The sequence below is a fragment of the Periplaneta americana genome, chromosome 6 (assembly GCF_040183065.1).
Source record: "Periplaneta americana isolate PAMFEO1 chromosome 6, P.americana_PAMFEO1_priV1, whole genome shotgun sequence".
NCBI classification, from domain to species: Eukaryota; Metazoa; Arthropoda; class Insecta; order Blattodea; family Blattidae; genus Periplaneta; species Periplaneta americana.
The window spans coordinates 143,523,016-143,549,332 of record NC_091122.1 but is presented as its reverse complement, the minus strand read 5'-3'; the positions used below and the strand labels follow the sequence as shown (position 1 = coordinate 143,549,332).

At 36.3% G+C, this 26,317-nt stretch overlaps 1 protein-coding gene across 1 annotated transcript in view; it reads left to right on the top strand.

Annotated features, from left to right (window-relative positions):
* The window catches only part of LOC138701876 (meteorin-like protein), a 476,089-nt gene extending 450,096 nt beyond the window's left edge, over positions 1–25,993 (top strand). Inside the window, exon 4 of the mRNA XM_069829214.1 lies at positions 23,298–25,993. Coding sequence (XP_069685315.1) covers positions 23,298–23,713 — 416 coding nt within the window. The 3' untranslated portion in view covers positions 23,714–25,993. The remainder of the gene's footprint in view (positions 1–23,297) is intronic.
* Positions 25,994–26,317: the final 324 nt, after the last annotated feature.

Below are 26,317 nucleotides of genomic sequence, written 5' to 3'. Positions count from 1 at the left end.
TTATTTCTCCTTCTTCATCGATTCCCCTTGTTCTCCTTGTCTTCTACGTGTTTTCATTGTCTTTCACTTATTCTTCTTGTATTATCCTTATTTTTGTAGTCCACACTTGTGGAGTAACGGTTAGCGCAGCTGGCCACGAAACCAGGTGGCCCGGGTTCGATTCCCGGTCGGGGCAAGTTAAGGCAGGTTCACAATAAACCGGAAACGGAAACGACAACAAAAACGAGAACGGAAATAATGTTAAAATGAATGTATTTAAATGTGAGCATTCACAATAGTTAATTGTGAATACTCACATTTAAATGTATTTATTTTAACAATATTTCCGTTCTCGTTGTCGTTTTTGTTCCCGGTTTATTGTGAACCAGCCTTTATCTGATGGAGGTTTCTTCCGGGGTTTTCCCTCAACCCAATATGAGCAAATGCTGGGTAACTTTCGGTGCAGGGCCCCCGACTCATTTTACCGGCATTATCACCTTCATTTCATTCACCTAGATGTTGATACAGCGTTGTAAAATAACCCAATAAAATTTAAAAAAAATAATAACAACTCCATATGTACATGAAACTATCATCAATGTGGTTTTAGGGGTAATAAATCAACTATTGATCAGATTTTTTGTATTCGACATTGGAAAACAACATTGATATAAGGGCACAGTACACCAGTTATTCATAGATTTCAAAAAGGCATATGACTCGGTTAAGAGCTAAGTTTTGTGTAATATTCTTATTGAATTTGGTATTCTCAAGAAACTAGTTCGATTAATTAAAATGTGTCTCGGTGAAACGTGCAGCAGAATCCTTAGGCATACAGGTCAGTTTTAGTCTGATGCTTTTCCAATTCACTGCGGGCTAAAACAAGGAGATGCACTATCATCTTTACCCTTTAACTTTGCTGTAAAATATGCCATTAGGAAAATCCAGGAAAACAGAAATGTTTTGGAATTGAACTAGTTATATCAGCTGTTTGTTTATGCGGATGACGTGAATATGTTTGGAGAAAATCCACCAACTATTATAGGGACAATACGAGAATTTCATTTAAAGCAAGTAAAGAGATAGGTTTGGAAGTAAATCCCGAAAAGACAAAATATATGATTATGTCTCGTGACCAGAACATAGTACGAAATGGAAATATCAATTCATAGATCTTGTAGCAACAGTAATAAATGACACTCAGGAGAAAATTAATCCAATCTGCTCTAAAAAATCTGAAAATTAGAATTTATAAAAACAGTTCTATTACCGGTTGTTTTTTATGGTTTTGAAACTTGGACTCTCATTTTGAGAGAGGAACAGAGGTTAAGGATGTTCGAGAATAAGATGCTTGGAAAAATATTTGGGGCTAAGAGAGATAAAGGTTACAGTAGAATGGAGAAAGTTACACAATGTAGAACTGCACGCATTGTATTCTTCACCTGACATAATTAGGAACATTAAATCCAGATTATGGGAAATGCCTGTTATTATTCGGGTGAGAAGCTTTTATCGTCCAGTCTGCTGTCAAAAAATCTGACAGAATTTATAAAACAATTATATTACCGGTTGTTCTTTATGGTTGTGAAACTTGGACTCTCACGTTGAGAGAGGAACATAGGTTAAGGGTGTTTGAGAATAAGATTCTCAAGAAAATATTTGGGGCTAAGAGGGATGAAGTTACAGGAGACTGGAGAAAGTTACACAACACAGAACTGCACGCATTGTATTCTTCACCTGACATAATTAGGAACATTAAATCCAGACGTTTGAGATGGGCAGGGCATGTAGCACGTATGGGCGAATCCAGAAATGCATATAGAGTGTTAGTTGGGAGGCCGGAGAGAAAAAGATCTCTAGGGAGACCGAGACGTAGATGGGAAGATAATATAAAAATGGATTTGAGGGAGGTGGGATATGATGATAGAGAATGGATTAATCTTGCTCAGGATAGGGACCGTTGGCGGGCTTATGTGAGGGCGGCAATGAACCTCCAGGTTCCTTAAAAACCAGTAAGTAAGTAAATCCAGACGTTTGAGATGGGCAAGGCATGTAACACGTATGGGTGAATTCAGAAATGCATTATAGGGTTAGTTGGAAGACCTGAGGCCTTTGGCGAGGCCGAGACGTAGATGTGAGGATAATATTAAAATAGATTTGAGGGAGGTGGATATGATGGTAGGCACTGGATTAATCTTGCTCAGGATAGGGACCGATGGTGGGTTCGAGAGATCGGCAATGAACTTCCGGGTTATCTAAAAGCCATTCGTAAATTTGTCTTTTAATTCAATTGAATAAATTACCTAAGAAAGATGTAAGCAATGGATGTATGGGCTCCGATGAAGTATGGATTGTAGAATGTTGAGCGAAGAAGACACGAAAAATAAAAACTTACGGGAAAAAAATAATATTGTTAATGTCTTGTAAGAAAACTACTGTACTGTAGAAAACTCCTAAATAAAAAGTAATATTTGCTGAAGTTCTTGTAATATCGGTAATCCTACAAGCTGACAGTGAATTGCGCTTTATAAGTTATTCTACCAAGACTCGCTACGACAATGTCACTTTTTTTTAATAAAAAAAACCAGGGCGTGCACAATTGGAGTGGATTTTTTGTGTGAGTCAGTGCAGCTTCTATTGTCTTGAAGTGTGTAACGAGATTCAGCCATATCCATAACCAGGCCTCGAGCCTTGTATTTGTCTCCCCTCTTTCTTTGCGTCCTTGCGACTGGATGGCTAGACGCGTCTCTCGCTCTCCTTCTCTCCTCTCCTCTTCTCCTCTCCCTTAAGGCGGCATCTTAATTTCGATCGGATACCGAGCACGCTCTTCAAACGCCCCTCCCTACGGATCCAATCTATAGCAGTTCTTTGATCTTTTTCTCTTTTTAATAATTTTTCTTCCTCTTATTACAACCAACAAGTCTCTGCATGCGACCTTCTCCTGTTTCTAGTTACCATGGAGATTATCCTAATGGCTGGTCTTTAAGGCCCCGGATACCTATTTCACTATTAGATGATGCAGGCTTGATATACCAAGGATGTGGGGCTGATAATTATATGCAGAAACTGACGTACGCGATATGGAAGGATCTAAAGTTCTAAACAAAGACTTTCCGACAGTCATCAACAGCAAATACGGTATGTGTAAATAACCTTTAGTTTCTAAATCAGTTGCCGGTACTTAACGACAAAATTGACTACATTACTAGCATACTTACCTACTTACTCACTGGATTTTAAGAAACCCGGAGGTTCATTACCGCCCTCACATAAGCCCGCCATCGGTCCCTATCCTGAGCAAGGTTAATCCAGTCTCTATCATCATATCCCACCTCCCTCAAATCCATTTTAATATTATCTTCCCACCTACGTCTCGGCCTCCCCAAAAGTATTTTTCCCTCCGGCCTCCCAACTAACACTCTATATGCATTTCTGGATTCGCCCATACGTGCTACATGCCCCACCCATCACGAATGTCTGGATTTAATGTTCCTAATTATGTCAGGTGAAGAATACAATGCGTGCAGTTCTGCGTTGTGTAACATCTCCATTCTCCTGTAACTTCATCCCTCTTAGCCCCAAATATTTTCCTAAGCACCTATTCTCAAACACCCTTAACCTATGTTCCTCTCTCAAAGTGACAGTCCAAGTTTCGCAACCATGAAGAACAACCGGTAATATAACTGTTTTATAAATTCTAACTTTTAGATTTTTTGACAGCAGACTGGATGATAAAAGCTTCTCAACCGAATAATAACAGGCATTTCCCATATTTTTTCTGTGTTTAATTTCCTCCCGAGTATCATTTATATTTGTTGCTGTTGCTCCCAGGTATTTGAATTTTTCCACCTCTTCAAAGGATAGATTTCCAATTTTTATATTTCCATTTCGTACAATATTCTCGTCACGAGACATAATCATATACTTTGTTTTTTCGTGATTTACTTCCAAACCTCTCTCTTTACTTGCTTCAAGTAAAATTTCTGTATTTTCCCTAATCATTTGTGGATTTTCTCCTAACATATTCACGTCATCCGCATAGACACGCAGCTGCTGTATAATAACGCATTTTTGTCATACTGAATTTATCGAGAAATATAGCCTGGTGCGAAGGGAGTTCAGATGTCTGGCGCTCTCTGCATAAGTAGCGGTACAGTAAGCCTACGGTGAATGTAAATAATGGAGCATATCATGACAACACTGCAACTTAATTTTAATGGTTTGCACAATCGAAACGTTTTGAACAAATATGTTTGCCACGCCATTGATTACAATTGCATTTCAAAAATTAATAATCTGACAATAAATATACAGCAGAAGTTTTGTACATGTATACAAACAATAATTTAAACTTCTTTATTGAAATAACTACTATTACAATGACAGAAATATACATTCTGAGAATATGTTACCATTCCTTACACAAAAATAACACGGATCAACAAACTTTGACTTTCTGATCATTGCATGAAATTTGAGGTGTGCTGAACCAAATCTGCAGTCGGTTCTTCTGTATTACATAATGATTTTTGTCAATTGAATATTTATATAATACTCTGTGATCAAATTTACCAATTTCATGAGATATGTTTTCTATATTTTGTTTTGTTTTAACCTGGAAAATAATCATGCATTCACTATCTTAGGCAACTGAAGATGTAGTATAGGCACATTTTCTGGTTTCTTATCCAAGTCATGCGATTATAATAAAAATTAATATAATTAAGAAATTTAAAAATTGCAAAAATCTCACCATCATATTTAGGAATCCATCCAAAATATTTTCTCAGAACACCTGCCATAGCACTAAAAAAAAAAGAAGACTTGTGGTCAAAAATGTGAACAAAGTAAAAAAGTAGAAAAATACCATACCTGCTCACAGAAACTGAAACAAAATAACATACATGTGACGTAATGTGCATGTGAGAAGCTGATGGCAGTTGCCATTTGCGGAAATGTATACCATATAATACATACAATATTGCATATTGATAAGGAATATACACAGTTGATCCAACAACAGAGATTAATTTAAAATCTCCACACAGTCAATGCTCATCTCTGATTTAAACAGTCTTTCTTCTTGCTGAACACAAGACCAAGAATTTCCAATACTTTTGGATGATGTTACTGCACAATACTCAGAAGAATGATAACGGAACAGACTACTTACCTGTCCCAGTTCTTATGATGCTGCTGATTTCCAGTGTTATAGATCTAAGCAATTTGTTGGAGTACATTTTCACTACGTGAAAGACGCAATCAGGGGTTAAAACCAGAGCTGTCATGGAGGCCATACGAGGCCATACATCGTATGGGAACCTACATTTTTTTTTTTTTTTTTTTTTTTTAAATTAATCGTATGGGGAAAAGAAAATTTTGTCTGTATGGAGCCATACGGCAGGGTGCCTAAGTTTTGTACGCGAAGATCTGTACAGATCTTAGATTATCTCTTGCTGTTCCTAATGTATTTTGATGTTCATAAACAAAAATTGTTCACCTCTGCAGCACTGGAAGCCAGAATTACATAAAATAATGGTTGAAAAACAAGAAGTGTTGTAAATACACCTCCAAGATTAATCGAGACAAGTGTGCATCTATAGTGGTGCTACATGGTGTATTCTTTAAAGCAAACTTGTTGTACAATGAAGATGTAAAGCAAAACAATTTCTTTACTTCTTCCCTAATATAAAAAAATAAATAAATGACAGTCGGAGAGATAGAGAGAGGAGAGTAAAATATATTTCAAGGGAGAAAACAGGGCGTATGGCCAAGAAAAAAATTGCCATGACAGCATTGGTTAAAACCATTTCCAATTATAGACGTTCGTCCTTTGTATTTGTGGTATTGTGATGTCTTAAATGTCGACCCAGCTATACGAATGTCCCACCAAGTATCCGAGTATTGTTAGATTACAAATGAAACCTGGAAACATCAAAATCATAATAGCATAAGTCGATAGCGAAAAGAAGGAACAAAGGAAGGACGGAAAAGGACGGCAAATATCGTAGCGTGAAGATTACCGTATTGTCCGTAACTGGGTTTTATGATCCTGAAGGCAGGAGAATATTAAGCTTGGAAACAATCCCTCGTCTGGGCGGAGATCCTGAAAATGTGAATGGTCCATCAGTCAGATTTGTGTAATACAAGTCGAAAATATTAGATTAGCAGCTCAGTGACTCTTCATTATTTTGTGGTTAGTAGCGCATTGAGCAGTTTGATGAGGTTAGTTTTCGTTTCTGTTACTCTTGATTTGATCAGGTTAGTTTCAGTTTCTTTAGGTTAGCTCAAACCAATAAAGCTCTAATTTCATTCCGGAAACTGGGTGATGTTTTTTCCATGCCTGTGTATTCCTGATAACAGCGCATAATTTTTAAGAAGCAGTGACTTGTCAACATTGCTTGTTATTTATACTTCTATTTAGTCTTAAACGGGATTCACTAACATGAGTCCATGGACCTTGAATGAGGAATTTTCGTGGTTGGAGCTTCATTCGAAGCCATCTGAAATTTTCGGAAGACCTACAGCTTTATGAGCGAGTAGAGTCACTTCAGTTCACTGAAATCTGAATCCGTGTCAGTCGTGGAAAACTGACGGTCCAACCGTCCGGGGAGCTTTAAGCCAAATTGAAAGTTATCTTTCAGATAGCGTATTAATATGTATTGAGATGGGCGCTTGATATAATGAAAGGAAACTGGCAGTCCGTAGCCTTAAAATTACACGCTTATATTAATGAATATGTTCGTTTGATCATATGAAACACCGTCAAGCTGTGATTAACAAGGCTTAGATAGAAACTTAGAAAGTAATGATTATCTATATGTGTAATTTAATACGTGTGCATCACGAATCTGTATTCGCGATAATCGATAATTGTTGGGAACAGATGAAAAGCGTATATTGTTCGACCATGTGCGTAACATGTGTGGTCTGGGAGTGAGGTTATGTTGAGCGGTCGATCTGGAATGCTGCTGCTTTTGGAATGCTTTCTTCTCCGATGATTCACCCCTCCCGTCTGTTGAATTGTAATGACCACAGCAGCTCGGCTAGAAGGACGACAGCCACCTTCATCTGTTGAGTGTTAAGGTCGGTACAGGAGTGAATAAGTGTAATGACATGCAACGTAAGATCGCAGTCTTCGTTGTCATAAAGATGACTATCATCATAAAAAGGGAACACGTTTCCCATTACCGTAAATAAAATTGTGGGCTTCAATTACAGGGAATTATGCAAAAGCAGCGGCAACTCTTATTTCTTGGGGTTCATTTTTATGTGAATGCTGCACTATGATGTTTAATGAATACTTTGTAACTTAATCCTTGCATATTTCAATCCTCAGTCCAAAGTAAAGAAATAGAGACATATGAATCTTCTTTTTTTTTTAAAGGCGTAAGTGAGGAAAAGTAAATCTATGGAGAACTGAAAAATAAACTATTTTTGAGGAAAACTAACATCTGGAAATATAATTCCGGACATTTGCGCTGATAGCCTAGGTTACGTTTGTTGGATTTTAAAGTAATTATACTTATGCCGATACGTAAGGTTTCATTGAGGTTTAAAATATGAAAACATCCGCCTTTAAAAAAATCATTTTGATAACAAGTAAAATCAAATAAGATGCTACAGATATTTTAGAGATATGCTTGAATTACTTTACTGGAAATTATAGTCTACACAGTCAACAAACAGACTGTATAATAATGGCTATTACACTTTTATTACGTCATACTACTTTTAACCAATAAAACGGTACGAAAGGACGTCTTTCAACCAATCATGGCTGCTTATCGCACAATTTTATCGCTTCACTAGCATTTGTTTAATTTTATCGCTTCCCTAGCATTTGTTTGTTTTTATAACTACCCTAGCATTTGTTTCTTGGTTTGCCAACATTTCAAACTGAAAATTCTTTACGGCACTATAAAACATGCTTTGCGATCGTAATTTGTTTCCCGCATAGATAGTTGACTGAAAATGGCGGCTTCGTTCAAATATTTTGGTGAAGCTAACATTAGTTAAATACAATTTTAGTAAGTCATTTAATATCTATTTTATTGTATTAGAGTACTTTGTTTCTTCTAATCTTTATATACTTCCTCCTGTTTTTATCACAATCCTACCATTTGTTTCTTTGTTTGCTAACATTTCAAACATGCGATCGTCATTTGTTTACAGCATAGTCAACTGAAAATGGCGGCTCCATTCAAACGTTTTGATGAAGCTAACATTAGAAATAGACTTTTAGTAAGTCAATCAATATTTTATTATATTAGAGTACTTTATTTCTTTGCAATCCAACCGAAAGCATTCTTTTCTGAGATCGTAGACATTCGGGCAGATCCGAAAAGTCGGGAATCTCCGAAGTAGAACTGGCTGACAGAGAGCGAAATCGTTATCGCATTGCAATTCAAGTGATGCTTCTCAGTGGCTTTCAATTAAGGACGGTGAATCATCTCTTAAATTTTTCAGCTTGATTGCATTGTGGGATAATGAAACCAAGAAGAGAGATTTGCCATAAACGGAAAACTAATTCCTCGAATCTTCATCGGATAAGGTCATGTCTGCCTCGTACACTCGGTCCCATGTAATGAAGGCCATTGAACAAGATGCTGGACATCTGTACGATGTCTATTTTTGTTGAGCAAGGCTTGAAATACGCATTGGCACGTCCATGATCGCGAACACCTGCATTTTCTCATTAGAAACAATCTAAATTGTTGCAGGCAGAGTCTTGTGTGAGTAACTGACGGCTTAACAATGCAGCTCTGGAGTTGCATGCTGCAGCGGAAGTCCATGATAATAACCAGGGAACGGATTTATATGGACTAAAAATATATGAAATATGTAAATATATATGTAGTTATTTTTACCAAAATATGGAATTAAATATGGATTTTTACCAAAATATGGAATTAAATATGGACTTAAAATTATAAAAAAATGACTATGTACGTTAAATATTGGTACATTTTAATCAAACTAAACAAAAAATATAATGGACGTACCTTATCTTCCAATGTAGTTTCAACAAAACACAATTTTTATTGTCTGTTACCATAACAATAGGTTACAAACATTTCTTTCAAGTGCTGAAAAGTGAATCTTCTTCTATTGTCTCTGAGGATAGATTTATACTGACTAAAAGAGCGTTCGACGTCACAAGAAGTAACTGGTACATAATTCAATTTCACAATGTCTGCTGGGGATAAGTCCAAGTTAATCTTCACTGTTGATTCACCACTCATCACAGCAACAACCTTTTGTAGTTCTTCATATCCAGGGTTTTTTGAAAGTACAGTGTCCACCTTAGCTCTTACTGCATCTGCAACTTTACCTCTACCACGATTCAGTTGTTCCACAGTACTATTTATAATTTCAAAACTTTCAGATAGTGAAAGGTGCCTATTTTGGAGACTTTTGAGCGTTTTTATGATGCATGAAAATGTATGCTGAATGTGAGCTAAGTCATTCTTCACACTTATGTCACAGGTAACTGTTTTCGCAGTATCAATTGAGACTGCATCTTCAGAGTCCAATGCAAGGAGAACATTGTTAATAGAGTCTATATGTTCGGCATAATATTCAACTGCTTCTAGCCATGTACCCCATCTAGTTAAAATTGGCTTTGGTGGCAATGGAATTTCAGGGTACATTTCTTTCAACACGTTAACTCTACTGGGAGCTTTGAGAAATACTTTTTTCACTGATGAAATCAACAAATCTACTTTAGGGAAATTGTCTCTGACCACTTCTGCCACACGATGAAATGCATGCGCCACACAAGTAAAATGAGTCAATTTAGGATATACAACAGATAATGCTTGTCCAGCTTTGACCATATAAGGGGCAGCATCGCTAATAAAGAATAACACATTATCGTACATAATACCCTTTGGCCACAGGATACCCATAGCTTCGTTGAACAGTTTAACTATAGTTTTGTTATTGCACTTTTCTAGAACATCACAATGTAAAAGAATTCGTTCAGAATATTGTTCACTTAACAAACCGATAACTACATTACCAACAAGTCTACCTTCTTTGTCGGGAGTCTCATCAATGGAAACCCAAATTGAACTATCTTTAATTTCATCTCTTATCTTCTGTATTGTCTCATCGTAGATGGATGGAGCATACGTCTTCCTAAGTGTTGACTCATCCGGGATTGTATGTTGAGTATATTTTTCAAGGAATTCCCTGAAGACCTTATTCTTTAGTTTGTAGAGAGGAATATCAGCAGAGATGAGAGAACGGCACAGGTCGATGTTAAACTCAGATCTTACATTCGATGTTGTTGGTTGTGTTAAAAACAATTGTCTCTGCTTGGAATTTAGTTGTTTGTTGGCCTGATGTTTACTAGTTGTAATGTGTTGTTGCACCAGGAACTTTTGTGTAGATGATACTGCACACTGACACAAATTACAAAATAATATTTTATTGTCAGTTGATAAACCATCTTCTTTAAATTCTGAAATGTAACTTGTTAGTTTTGATTTTAAATTGACTGAATGACGTACTTTTGGCATATTTACCGTCTTTATAGTATGATTTACAAAACTGAACCTATGTGTACTCTGACTGGCATTTAACTGTTGAGCTGCACAACTGAAGTCTGTTAAAAATTTTAAATTAAATTAATACAGTTTTGTAACTTACTTTCCCATTGTTGATAGGACTGCTAATTTTCAAATAACTCTGATGTTAAAGGGATTACTGAACATGTGTTTAAATCTCTATTGTTGAAATGTATTTTTAAAAGTTAATGGAATTTTGTTTTGTTTTATTGTTAAACCTAATATAATATGGACTGTTTTATATGAAATATGGAAAATATATGGAAATTAACGAAAATATGTACTAAACTCTAAAATATGGAAAAATATGGAAAATAAAAGTAGGATTTTTCAACCCTACACATTGTGAAACATAAAGATAATGCAAAATATAAATTATATTAGCTTTATAAGTAAATATGTATTTACATATAAATCCTTTCCCTGATAATAACATTCTTTACTTATAACTTAATAGGCTTTGATAACATATTGCAAGTGTTGTGCGAAAGATACGAGTGTAATAATGTTTTTAATTACATTAATTAAAAGGTTAAATCTGAAAAATGTTCCTCTTATTAAGCAACTTTTTAGGTTTTTGATTTTGTTAATTTTTATAATCGTACTGCTATAATTGTACATTTTCCCCTTATTAGTCAGTTTGTTTAGCTTCTTGATTGACTGCCACATTTTATAATTGTAATGATATAGTAAAACGGGCTCTCAAGTGTTGTAATAATAATAATAATAATAATAATAATAATAATAATAATTATTATTATTATTATTATTATTATTTATTTAATCTGACAGGATTAAGGCCATAACTCCTTCTCTTCCACCTACCAGATAGCACATATAAATACAAAAAAGAAATACAAACACTGATGAAAATAATACAAATTAAATTAAAGCCCTGTAGAGGGTCAACAGAGTCAAAAGAACACTATAGAGCTCTCATCGAGCTAATACAAGAAAAAAGAAAGAAAACAGAGATAGCAATGATGATATTGATAACTGTTAATAATGATAATAATAATAATAATAATAATAATAATAATAATAATAATAATAATAATAAACACATTACATATTAATTTTCAATTTTACAACAGCATAGTTACAATATTTACTATGTCATGGGTTAAGGCGAAGTTGCGCAACCTGACATGTGTTCAACAAGCAATTCCACGAACTAGAATGTGATTTTTTAATTTAAATTTGAATTTTGATATTGTCCGACAGTCTCTGACATGGTCAGGGAGAGAATTCCAGAGGCGTGGAATAGATATGCTGAAAGATGATGAGTAATAATTCAACATTAAAATGGGACACACGAACAGGAGAACGCGAATTCGATTATGCGTAATGTTCAAAACATAATACAGAGGTGAGCCTGCCTGGAGAGACATAAAAAGTAGGTTGCAGCCGCCAAATTACTCTTCAAGGAACGAGCACTCACATAAATTGAGGAAAAGGAGACAGAGGACACTGGAAAGTTTTCTTTTCTCAATCGTACTATCAGGGACTGGAATGCTTTGCCTGCAGATTTACTAAAGGCTTTACCAATAACCAAAAATGTATTTAAAAATAAGCTTAAGTACTTTACTAATGGACGGTAGTATATTATACACACTATTTAAAGGGTGTGATTGATATTTTGTTATTTGAAGTGTTGTATCAGTGAAGAAGTGTGTTGTATCAGTGAGTTGTGTTCGTGTCAATGAAGTTTTATAGTTTATAGTGGTAGTGCAAAGTATTTGAGCAGTGAAATGTTTTTGAAGTGTTAGTGAAATCAAGATAGTGTCAGTGAAATGCGTCGTAGTTCCAGTGCAGTGAGTGAGTTGACAGTGAGTACTTGTGAATGTATGGACATATCATACTTGTGGGTTTTAGTTAGGCTTTAGGGTTAAGATACAAATTTGATTTACTTTAAATTGTATTTTAAGTGATCAGCTTCATTTAATTTAGGATGCTCATTATTATTATTATTATTATTATTATTATTATTATTATTATTATTATTATTATTAATGGGCGGCCGGGTAGCTCAGTTGGTAGAGCAGCTGGCTACGGACTGAAAGGTCCGGGGTTCGATCCCAGGTGGTGACAGGATTTTTTCTCGTTGCCAAACTTTCAGAACGGCCCCGAGGTTCACTCAGCCTTCTATAAAATTGAGTACCGGGTCTTTCCCGGGGGTAAAAGGCGGTCAGAGCGTGGTGCCGACCACACCACCTCATTCTAGTGCCGAGGTCATGGAAAGCATGGGGCTCTACCTCCATGCCCCCCAAGTGCCTTCATGGCATGTTACGGGGATACCTTTACCTTTTACCTTTTTATTATTATTATTAATTGTCATTATTGAGTGTAATTAGTTACCACTGTCACCGCGTATTTATTTACCCTTTTGCGGTGTGAATAAATGCATACATAAATTTTCCTGAAAAGTTTTTCATTTTATTAAACATTTTTTCAGCTTTATGATTTTACTAAGTTTGTAATTTTATACTTGCGTAATTATCAGTTACCTCTTACCCTGATCGGCAGATGGACTAATAAATTACTGCTCAAATAGCCACCATTTACACAAAACTTGTTTTATTATATAACCACAGGAAAGCTATATACGCGCAATTCACAACGGATCAGAATTTTAAAAAATAGAAGATTTTATCTAGAAATTAACTACTATACGAAACAATTTTCTCAGCCATTCATAGAACACATACAATTTAACGCAAAACCTTACATTCGCATAGGTCTGGGTGACTGAGCTGTGAAAGAGTTGTAAAAATGAACTGCAGAGACTACATACATATACAGGGTATTAAAAAGTATCCAATATTTTAGGAGGTGATAGTATGCATCAAAACAAGAAAATAATGTCTAATAAACATAGGCCCTACAACACATACTTTCTGAGATCTGAACACTTGTTCATAGGAGGTGCTCAATGTGACATCCATTCACGGCAATGCATTTCTCAGCAGTACTTGAAGATTTCCAACATAGTCCAACAACGTATATTCGTCGTTCATCACGAGAATTACAAATTCCACAATCAACTATCCACAAAGTCCTTCGAAAGCGTATTAAGCTCTTTCCGTCCTCTTTTTTACGATCACATCAGTTATGCTTAAAAAACTTGGAAAGAAATTGACTTTCGATTATACATTGCACGGGCAACTAGAGGCGCACATGTAGAAACTGTGTAACAAAACTGCCAATATCTCACAAAGGAAACAAAAAAGACAAAAATGGAACTACCTCCTTTTTAGCTGAAAACCATTCATTTTAGATTAGATCGGCAAAGTTCTCAGAATATATGTCTTGTTTCTTATTATTAATGTTATACAAAACAAACGTGACAATGGCGTTGTTTTGTAGTCAGTATTGACACAACCACAAAGGTCCGTTTGATAACCTGGTGTCTAATGAGAATACTGAATGAGCAATACATATTTTGCAGCTCTTGAGACTGTAAGCAACAGTTTGGTCGGGCAGAAAATGTTCCGGAAAAATATATAGGAACATTTTCTGCTGAAAATGATAAAAATTTTCCTTCTCACATCACTATTACACAGGGATCACCGATATCGTCTTACTTCGAGGGTAGGTTCTTTGTCCTGTTCTGTTCCGGAAGAGTCCATATAGCTATCACCAGTGTCTTCAATCAACAACAAGATACAGATGATTCTAGCGCTTAGAACGTATGACTAACAAAAGAATACCGAAGAATTTACTGAACTTTAGCCAATTGGTGTATGAAGTATCGAAAGACCAAAGAAGATATATTTAAATCAACTGTACCTAGCTTGAGTTCGAAACAAGCCTCCTGGTAAAGATTGTTTATTACAAATTTCGGAGTGTTGATGCATTTTCTGTTAAGTTTGGATATTATTGTTCGTTGCATTAACTAACAAATTAAAATGCTTAAATCATGATTTGTTTTTCTTTCTTTATTTTTTAATCTCTCTTACACTCATAGTTTATGTGTGTTAACAGCCTCTGAAGAGCGAAGACTGCATTTTGATGCAGAATTTCCACTGCTCTGCAACCGGGGCTGTTTATTGCTGCCAGTGCCTCCTTGTAGTGCTTCTCACGAAGCAGTCCGCCAATTCGTTTTTGTGTATTTCCAGCTATTGGCACTGAACTGCAGCGTATGGGATTGTATGAGATGTCTTCCTATACAGTCAGTCGGCCTTTAGAATCCGGTTTTTGTAACGCCTTGATATTTATAAAACTATTGTGTAAATATGGGAAGCTATTTTATTCTCCGTGTCCAGTTTCTAAAACACGTGATGGCTGCAATTTTATTTTTATTTCCTGGTTTCAGGACATTCTTTACTTCCTTTCCTTGACTTGATTTACATTTTCGTAGAGCGTTTGGACACTTCAGAAGGTCAGTATTTCAAAAGCTAGAAAGTGAAAGGTTAACTTGGCTTGCATCACACTCTGTATTCGTCCAGATCTCATCAACTCCAGTTTTTCTAGGGAATTTGGGGTAAATTTGGAGTTTGATTCCCGGTGCCGGAACGAATTTTTCTCGAATTTAATGGTGATAATACACATTGACTACTTCATAATAGTCGTGTAATATTCATTGAGGTGGGCGAGACCTCATATATAATGACTATGTGATGTATTAACTGTTATCAGTTGTCACAAACTGATGTTGAATATGGCCATAAAGTCATTTAAATATATGCGCTCCTGTATGTATGACTTACATTGTCTAAAGTGCAGGTAGTAAGGCCGCAAAGCATTACGAGAGGAGTTCGGCCGGCACCGTGGACCGTGTCCCGGCATAGCTCAGTTGGAAAGAGCACTCAGCGCGTAGAGCTGAGAGGTCCCGGGTTCGATTCCCGGTACCGGAACGAATTTTTCTCGAATTTAATGGTGATAATACACATTGGCTACTTCATAGTAGTCGTGTAATATTCAATGAAGTGGGCGAGACCTCATATATAATGAATATGTGATGTAAATTTGCACCTCTATTTCGCAAGAAAGGAAGAGGAATGCCGGGAAGAAAATACATCAAGGACATGCTCAGTAGATTCAATTGCTACTACGTATAAAGAACTTAAAAGAACAGCAGAGAATGATAATCATGGTTGAATCGATAAAATAAAGCGTTTAGATTTTATTTTATTCATTGAACCTTATGTCCGAAATCGATTTGATTACAGGTTGAAATTATCTTTGTTTTTAATAATAATGTACTTACCTGCCTCACGAACTCTAAAAATGAGCTTTCCTGTACCTTGATACAACACCTGTAACACTTCATTCCTTCCGCAAGAAACTTTATTCATTTGGTTTCTGCAAATGTTTGCTCGTGATCATCGTTTCGCGTCAGCTGTATTCTTTGCATATGAAGCCGTATCCTCTGGGAACTGTGTGCCCAGTTTTGACAACGTCCCCGCTATCGCTGAATTAAGACAACTATTCGGTGTTAATGTAGAACAGAAATAAACGGCGTTAATTTATTCGGGCATGTTGTTCTGGCTGAGAGATAGTTGAAAAATATTGAATTTAAGAGGAATTTCTATGATTTTCTTGATGTGTCGTGTAATTCGCCGAATGTGATTTTTTTTTACGAAAATACACCTCCTCGCTGTAGCTAGGCTACTAGGAACTTCGTGGATAACAGTCTAAAATCAATGGATTGGTTGTGGAGGACACACCGACTTGTAACTTCCAAAGAACCTTTATATTTATGCAGGATTCTTGCGCAGCCTGCCTATCCAACTCCAGGAAGTTCTGACATTAGCGATTATGGGTGTTAAAATTATGAAAATAGCGAAAAGGAAAATGTTGCTAGTACGCCCCCAAGTTAAATGTGCGTCCCATGAATGCAAGAGACGAGCGCTAGTAGCTCTAATTGCTCTAGTTGTTAGTATACAACCTACCGTTTTATCTGTGAGTGAAGTCATGTTACAAGAGATAATGCAGTGAGTGAGGTAATATATTATATAATGTGTGTAAGAAATACGGTGTATAAAATTAAAACTTTCTCAGTATTTATTCGGATACAACACTTTCAGCACCTTCTATACACGTGTATTCACTATCTCATACAAATCGCTGGCACGAACAGTAAACACTTCTGTATCAGTGTAGTATTTACTCATAGTCGCAAAGGCCAGAGGGAGAGGAAACGGTGATTCACATTCTTTCCGGACGCAGATTTAACTTGGGCGCGTAGTCATCATCATCATCGTCCTTGCAGGTATTAGGCCTAGTGGCCTGTTACGGTCTCCGTCCATCTTTTCAGAGGGCATCCCAAAGATCGTCTTCCATGTGGTATATAGCGGAGAATTTGTCTTGGGAGTCTGGAACGGTTCATTCTATTGACATGGTTAAGCCATTTTTGTCTATAGTGGTTGAGATGTTCATAAATAGGTGTAATTTTCAATTCTTTTGTAATTAGTTCATTCCTTTTGTGTCAAGCAAGCTGTAGCCGGCAGTCCTTAGAAATCTCATTTCCGCAGTTGTTAGGCGTTGAACATCTGAGTTTCGGAAAGTCCAGGCCTCACTACATACATGAGGACAGGTCTTGTTACAACTTTATATGCTTTTAACCTGGTATGTTTTTGGGTTTTCGTGGTTGTGAAAACCACGTTGTGGGCGCGTAGTATACAGTAATAACAGGTATACGCCTGTTAACAACTTTCGCAGCTGCCGGCGGCGCAGCTCACACGGCAGGCGCATTTGTATGCTGATCCGGAGCTGCACTCTGCTGGAAGTTCGATTCCAACTTAGGCTCATTACCTAGTTAGGTTTTTATCGAGGTTTTCCCCAATCGTAAAACGAATGTCAGGTAACCTTTAGCGGATCCTCAGCTTCATATCGCTAAATACCATCTCGTTATCATCAAATGTCATCGACACTAAATGACCTAGTAGTTGATACAACGACGTTGAAAATAACTTAGAAAATTATCTTATGACGAGTTGCCAAACTAACTTACTATTATGACAAGTGTTGTATTGCATGTTTCCCGTATTCACATTTTTTTATGTTCTAGTGATATTTAACTTATTTTATATTTTTGTTTTCATATTTTCCGATAATGGTATATCTATAATATGATAAGTTGAGCTACGGTATATATAATCATAATTTTCCTTGCTGTGTGTACTTAAAAATATTGTATTCATTGCATGCTTTGTACTGCACTATTTTATTACTATTATTATTATTATTATTATTATTATTATTATTATTATTATTATTATTATCAATAATTGTCTTATTTTTTTATACTTTGTATGTCTCATTTATTTTGACCTGCTGTTCACATTTTATTATGCTTTTTTCTTTCTTTCTGTATGTTATATATTATGTCTGATTTCTACTTACTTGTTGTTTACATTATATTATTATTATCTTATTCAGTTTTGTGTGTAAAATTGTAGTGTACTTTGTAAATTTGTAGTGTTTTTTGTAACGCAATTTTACTCCTGGTTGGGTGTTAGAGAAGGCCGTATGGCCTTAACTCTGCCAGGATAAATAAATTACTATTATTATTATTATTATTATTATTATTATTATTATTATTATTATTAAAAAGGATGTTTTGCTTAGTACAGGCTAGTAACACTCCGCCTAGCGGTGATTCAACGCGTCAGCTTTCGGAAATAAGAGCTCACAACTTATATTTTACATTACAGTATAGCAAGACAATAAGTCCTGAAAATGTCGGTCATTCTCTGTAATGCACATTTTACATCTTTTGAAAAGATTTCTAGACACTTTGTTTTCAATCTCAAAGAGTCTTTGTTAACACATAGAAAATAACCACATGTATTATACTCGTATAATAACATGGAGGTTTATTGTTCGGAAGGAAGAATGAATACCGATCGAAATAGGTTGTTTAAGAAATCAACAGCTCTGCACTTGGAGCCTCTTGTGTAACATCTTGGCAGTCCGAACATAAACAACAATAAAAAATATGATAAATTACTCTGTTCAAGAATTGGAAGGGATTTGTTCCGGTTAATCCTATTCACATAGAAACATGTTTTGTATTGATCTTAAAACAGGAGCAAAAACTAATCTAAACAGAGAACTGAACGGCAACACAGGATTGATTCCTACATCTCTGTAAAATATTTAAATTCATTAGGCCGAACAGGTACAGGAACGTTAGTAAATTTAACGTGTAATCCGTAATAAACCTTTATTCCATGATTACTATTTCTTATCTGTGGGTTACAGACGTTGAATTAAATAGAAAATTGCCAATTTCAAAGTTGACTTCATATTCGTGATATTATAATTCAGAATGCATGAGATTAATTTATATCGAAATGATTACACATTCCAATACATAGGCCTACTGAAGATATCCACACTAGAATTGAATAGCCGCCTAGAACAAGGTTGTAACCCTCATTTCTCATAAGCAGACTTTTTCATGAATAATGGTTGTTAATGATGCACTACTATAGCCTATCAGTCTTACTAATAAACTGTGTATAGTTTTTATACTAGACTTATGCAGAGTTGAGACAGAAAACGTTACTAATAAACAGTGAATAAGCGATGGATGTATAAACAGGCTGTAACTATACAATGGGAGTTGCTTTGCAGTAGTTATATACACGAAACCCTTGTTTAAGCGTTCTACATAGCGAAAAAATGGCCTCCTCTCTAACAGCTGTTCCATATCGACTGTCATTTTATGATGATGGTTGCCTGGTAACCACAGAAGAAAAAAACCAAAGACCACAGAATAATTAGAATAATATTGCTGTAGCTTGTACTCTTTGACCAAAATGTAGTGTGGTAATCGATTAGAGCCAGTTATACTATCGATATTTAACACGCCACACTAGAGCGCTCTACCAGATCCAATAGAGAATCTCAGATATTCTATTACCTTTCGTAACGAAGTAATGACGAAACTATGACGTAGCTGTGTAACAGTCATACTGTTATACACGACGTATGTAGTGATTATTAGTAAGGAATTTACACACTGCGTATAAACGAGCTACTCATTGTATAAGTATAAGACAGTTAAACATTTGTATATAGAGTTTTTATTAGTAAGACAGTATGTGTAATCCTTGTGTTGTGTTAAAATCAGCATACATGTCTGATTGTCGACCGTGCTCTAAAAAATTAAAAGTAGCCTATGTACAGTACAATGTGCTCTCCCCCATTTTTGAACAATTTCGTATTTGCTGGTTATAACCTTGTTCTGGGCGGCTATTCAATTATTAAACTTGCATAATGGAGTACTGAAACTTAATTTCGGAATAATGTTTGATAAGACTTTCTTGTGTTAAATTCTAACGTACCTTGTTTACATGTTTCGATCTATTTATGGGTTCATCCTCAGAACTCCACCCCAACAAAACACCTCCACATATGCAGAACACATCACAAATGCTAACCACACCCACAGAGACATCGACACGACATGGAAATACTACACATCCAACCAAAAAGCCAGAAACTAAACACACTAGAACAATATGAAATATGCAGACACACGAAAACGCACCCCAACGAAATTCTCAACACACAACTCAATTTCAAAACACACGCACTCTTTGACTCTACACTATACCACACGAACGCACCCTCGCAGGAAACAGAACAAGAGGCGCCAAGACCAACAACGACCAGTTCTGAGGATGACCCATAAATAGGTCGAAACATGTAAACAAGGTACGTTAGAATTTAACACAAGAAAGTCCTATCATACATATTCCGAAGTGATACAGTGTTAAAAGTTGTGTAATCAAGATGTATGAAACTTAATACTGAAAGGAAAAAAACAAAAATTGAAATCGTATACGAACACAATGCAGTACGTTAAATTCATTGTATATATGATATTAATCTGTTAACCATTTCTCACACAATTCTTTGGAACGTTTCAGAAAAACAGAAGGGTTCACATTTATAGGCTTGGATGCAATGTTCCAGTTTCTTTGATAGGAACACAGACTGAGTTTCTTTTTTCCGAGCCAATATCTAACTTCGTAATATGCTTTGGCCTTTATTGGTATTCATTCATTCATTCATTCATAGTGTTCTGCTCAAGGGCAGGTCTTTCACTGCAAACTCACATTCTCCAGTCTGTCTTCCCTTAGGCTCCGCATTTGACCCATATATATCTTAATGTCCTCTATGATCTGGTATCTTCTTTTGCCCCGAACTCTTCTCCCGTTCAGCATTCCTTCCAGTGCATCCTTCCGTAGGCAGTTTCTTCTCAGTCAATAACCCAGCCAATTCCTTTTTCTCTTCCTGTTCAACATTATTCTTTCTTCAACCACTCTTTCTAACACAGCTTCATTTCTTCTTCTGCCTGTCCATTTCACACGCTCCATTCTTCTCCATAACCATATTTCAAATGCTTTTAGTTGCTTCTCTTCACTTCGTCATAATGTCCATGTTTCTGTCCCCATACAATGCTCTACTCTACATAGAGCACTTCACTGGTCTCTTCCTTAGTTCTTTTTCCAGAGGTCCTCAGATGATGCTCCATTTTCTATTAAAAGCTTCTTTGCCATTGATATCCTCTTTTTGACTTGCTGGCAGCAGCTCATGTTACTGCTTATAGTACACCCCACGTATTTGAAGCTATCCACTTGCTCTACTGCCTCATTTAGAATACGCAAGTTTCTAAACCTCTTTTATTGGTATTATCTCCAGTTTATTTTAAGATTTTTTATAACACCGCTTTCAGATCTTCCCGCAAATTCTGAATTTTTAAGCCAGTTACACATGTGCAGTTTCATGAACTCTAAGGCATGGTGTTTTCAGTCATTTTATTAAACTAGTCCTTAACCTGTAATATCGCACTTTAACCTATATATCTATCAGAAGCGCACGCTTTTTTATTTTATACTGTTGACATTAGTAAACGTGATAACGACACGAGACTCACAGTACCTTCCTAAAAACAATTAAGTGACTACTCAAAGAGGGCCCAACTTTTATTAAAAAACACTTCTTCTCATTTTATTTTATAGGCGAATCTGGTCAGTAGCAAAATGGCCCAGTCTTAATACTATAATTCCAGCAGAAAACACGTAATGAATATCGTGGTTGGTAGAAGGACCAAATTATTGTTTTCGAAACCTTATTGTAACACCCATTTGAATTTTTAGAAGAACGGCTCTATCATTTACAGTTGGGTCCTTCTTCTGACAGCAATTATTCATATGACTGTTATTTCGTTAATATAACTCAGTAAGTTCACAATATGATACATTTTGTAGTTTGGAGTTCCTGTTTTCTCAGTATGTCGTATCATCTGTTTGAATTTGCTTAATGCAATAGCTTATAATTTGATTTGTGTTAAAATTAACTTAATATTAATAATGATTTAAGAGGAATTAAACTTTTTTTCAAGTAGTCACAGAAAGAATAAAATTATATCATATCTTCTTGGAAGTGCTTTTTATATAATATGATGAAGAATTAATTTTTATGTCTATATTTGGTACTGAGACAATCGGTTTTTGTTCCTCCTGTAAAATATTAAAATGACGAGTTGGACCCTTCTTTTAATAACGGCTTCATTTGCCAGTCCCATGCAGCAAATCACTATTAGCAGTTACAGCTCTAAAGATTTTAGTAACAGTTTCTTCAGAAAGCAAAGTTTTATTATTTAAATGCTGATTAATTAAGTTACATTACATAGAGCATATATTATTGGAATGGTTATCTTGTACTCATTCTTTCTTTTTTTCCAAAGTACAGCTAACTTAATAGACTACATTCCATTCTGAGCGTTTTTGCTTCTCCATCGTTTATTGATCGATACACAAAACTGCACGCATTGTATTCTTCACCTGACATAATTAGGAACATTAAATCCAGACGTTTGAGATGGGCAGGACATGTAGCACGTATGGGAGAATCCAGAAATGCATATAGAGTGTTAGTTGGGAGGCCGGAGGGAAAAAGACCTTTGGGGAGGCCGAGACGTAGATGGGAAGATAATATTAAAATGGATTTGAGGGAGGTGGGATATGATGATAGGGACTGGATTAATCTAGCTCAGGATAGGGATCAATGGCGGGCTTATGTGAGGGCGGCAATGAACCTCCGGGTTCCTTAAAAGCCAGTAAGTAAGATACAGAATTACCCGTTTTTTTATTCCATTTTTTCCCATCAGTCGTCAAAAAAAGCAGAATGCCCCATCGATCGGGAAATTTTCCGCCATTTGAAAACACGGCATGAATGTGGAAATGTGTCCTCTTATTATTGAGAAGTGCGTATCCTTACTTTTTTTTTCATTATTACCTTAGGACCCTTAAACGATTTCTTTGCTTCGTGCTGATCTAATGAACAAAAAGTGAATATATATTTAGTGTTGAATCAAATTCCTCACTCGTGAGTAGAAAAGACAAAGTTCATATTCTTGAAAGCACTTTTAATCGATTATTTGTCGAAGTTGTACAAACTACACGATAATTTAGCGTCGATGTAATTGCTGATAATGAGATGAATCCGAGAATTCGTCATGGTGTTATCTGATATTCGCCTTATAGTTGGGGAAGATTTGAGACAAAATGTCAAATAGATAAGCAGCTCTAAATGGATTCGAGCCAATACCTGAACGCAATATAAGTACACGATTCCCTCTCGCTATCCCTAGACCTTGAAGTAGATGATGATGACGCTGGTTATGATGATATTCTATTCCAGACGAGACAGTTCCTTGCAATACAGACTATATTCTGTTCCTTACATCTCTTTTTATCGCATGGATTCTTTCTCTGTTGGCAGTTGCTCGTGGAATCATCACAGGAGTGTTCAACAATGAGGCTCTCGCCAGGAGCGAGATTGCAACGCGCGTCTCCACAGTATACCGTCAGCTGCAGCCCGTATTCAAGCCGCACAACATGTCGGCGTTCGAGTACTCCTTGCAAGAAGAGATGGAGGCGTTCTCCGTTGTGACGAACGTGCTCGTGGACTCCACGACTTCGAACGCCAACACATCCTTCATTCCCAGGTACCTGTATGGCACACTTTATGTTCCTCTCCATTGTGGTGCCAAACATGGTCCCGGTGAATTTATCTTTATGGGACGCTTTATTCTGGATGATCCAGTTCTTACGTGCGCCCCCAGATTGGACGATTGGTTAGAAGTTCGGAGAATGGCCATTCAAGAAGGCAGTGCACAGTGTTCCTTAGAAACGTGACAAGATAGGGTCATAAGACTTACCCGTTGTTCATATTTGGTCGAGTCTATCAGAAAAATGGAAGACTGATAATCCAAAACAAGGAATTTACTCATTCTAGACAGATGCCAAGAATAGTCCTGAGACGTCGGATTGTGGAAAAAATAAATGTCTTTATATTTAATTTTATCATTCCAGTTTGCATATGAAGTGTCTGAAATATTCTCGTTGCTAATGTAAGTTGCAACTGAGAATTCCACATTTCTGTTTTCTTCTTATTTTAAACCCGCTCCATGCCTGTGTCACGTATAGTTACACGATTGCAGACCGTGTTTACTTGACAGTGTTATGTGGTAAGAGGCATTTTCGTTCGAAAACAAGCCTACAATAACGAAGATTGGATAAGAACTCGGTGTAATTGTGATTTAATGAAATGAAAAGGCGCTAACATATATTTTGAAAGACGTAAGTAGACCTCTGTGGTGATTAAGGCCACAGATATAGCCCTTTCGGATTTAAATGCGTTTCTTTAGAGTGGCGGTACAAATCTAGACCAATAATTTGCTACTAAAATAATCATTTCATTAGAGCCTTTCTTTAATGCAAATCTCAATCACATCGTCCAGACGAATAAAAGTCGCCACTTTGGTAAAGGAAGGAAATTTTACTTGCAGATTTCATCTTAAAAGCACATCACATTTCCGTGTGTGTGTGTGTGTGTTTTTTTTATTGGTTTCTGCTTTTACTTTATCGTTCTCTGACGTACGCACATGTTAAACACGTAAAAAATGAGACATAATGCTTCAATAAAGTAGGCCTATGCCGTCGGTGTGTAAGAGCATTGAGAGTCTTTACTTTAAAGGATGATAGGGGACGGGATTCATACTAAATTTCAGAAAACAAAAGATAATTGTTTTCGTATTTTCTTTGTATCAGCCAATTAGTTCAGGGAAACTGCATTACAAAAAGTTGTGATACGTATTAGTTTGACATACACCTATCAAGTAAAGGGCATAAATGATTGGATGTAGGTATACCGTCCAAACGATATGCTACAAGTAAACACATCAACAACACATTACTCAGTAATAAGTCACAGTAGACCAGGCCTGCACAAGGTTTGCGCTCTCCGAGCCGGCTCACAGCTCATGAGCGGAATGCAGATATTAGCTGCGCTCTGTATAAGGGTGGACTGGAAGAAGGGGCGATCTCGTACAAAATATACACAAAAGGAAGTACTATTACGAGTGTTTATGAATTCCCGTTCAGTGTTTCCAAACTATCTTGGACTAATATTAATTAATAAAGAAATATTTATTTTACAGAAATAATAGAAATTCTATAGCTACTTATATGTACAATATCATTTTGTTATATTTTTATTTATCAGTACATCAAAACGAGGTTTTATGCTGTTGGCAGCTGAAAGGAACAGTAGCCTACTGATCGTAATGAAACATCAGTTACAGATGTTCGATGTCTGCCTTTATTAAAGTTGATTATAGAAAACCGTTGCTCACAAATATAAATGTTGAGCCAAACATAGCAATCATTTTCACAGCCAGCCTGTATAGTCGTGGATATTATTGCTAATGTTTAGTCTTCTAAAACTCAACCAGGCTAGTAGAATTATTCAAACGATCTTTAGCCCTTAGGTCACATTGAAGATCAATAAGTTCGGGCTGTAAATCGTTAAATGTTAAATGTTATGTTCCGTCATTTAGATTCCTCCATACTGTTCTGTAGCAGTAGGTAAGCAACGTGAAACAGTTAATGAGAATAGGCCTACACACTGTACTCCACAAGATAACTGAGTGGTCGTTTCCCTCTCCTCTACCTATAGCAAGTCTATGTCATTCTGATATATCTTCCTCTCCGTTTCGGCGAGCGGTAAACACAGCTCTCCCGCTCCGAAGGAGCGCGCGCGCTCGTTGAGCGCTGTTTGTGCAGGTATGCTGTAGACCATAGGTTTCTTATATCAAAACACTCAGCCAACATCCCTGAACAACCTGTGAAAGTTTATCGGTAGAGTTCTGGTTCATCCTTCATAATTCAGAAATTTAAAGAGTTTTAGCCACCGGCGTGGCCCAGGAGAAGGAACGGCATTCGTTCTCCAAGGCATGGGTTCAAATCCGTTTGGGCTGATTAGTCTACTTGCTTAGATTGCCTGATGTTTTCCTCAACTGTAAGTAAAATGGCAGATAATCCCATAGCGAATGCCCAGGCTCATCTCGCCAAAATACAACCTCGCTATCAAATTCCATCAACGCTATAAATTCTGTGGCCGGGAAGAAAAGGTCTAAAGTCATTTTTTTTTTTTTTTTTTTGAAAATGAGATTTTTATATTTAATACTTTATTCCTTACAAACCATCACATGTTTTTCTTTCCATGCTTCCCTATTAAAAAGGTCTAAATTGTATTTTAGCCATTTTATCTCATACTGATGCCCTTTCCTTTTAAAACTTTAAGCACCAGGGTAAACAATCCTATAATTGTTTAAGACCCATTTTGCATTCCTAATAATTTGCATTTCTCATTTATTTTGATATGAGAAAGGTCTTATGTTTAATAGTCCCTTCTACTCAGTTTGGCTTCTAGTCTTAAAAGGGCTTAAGTGCGGCTAT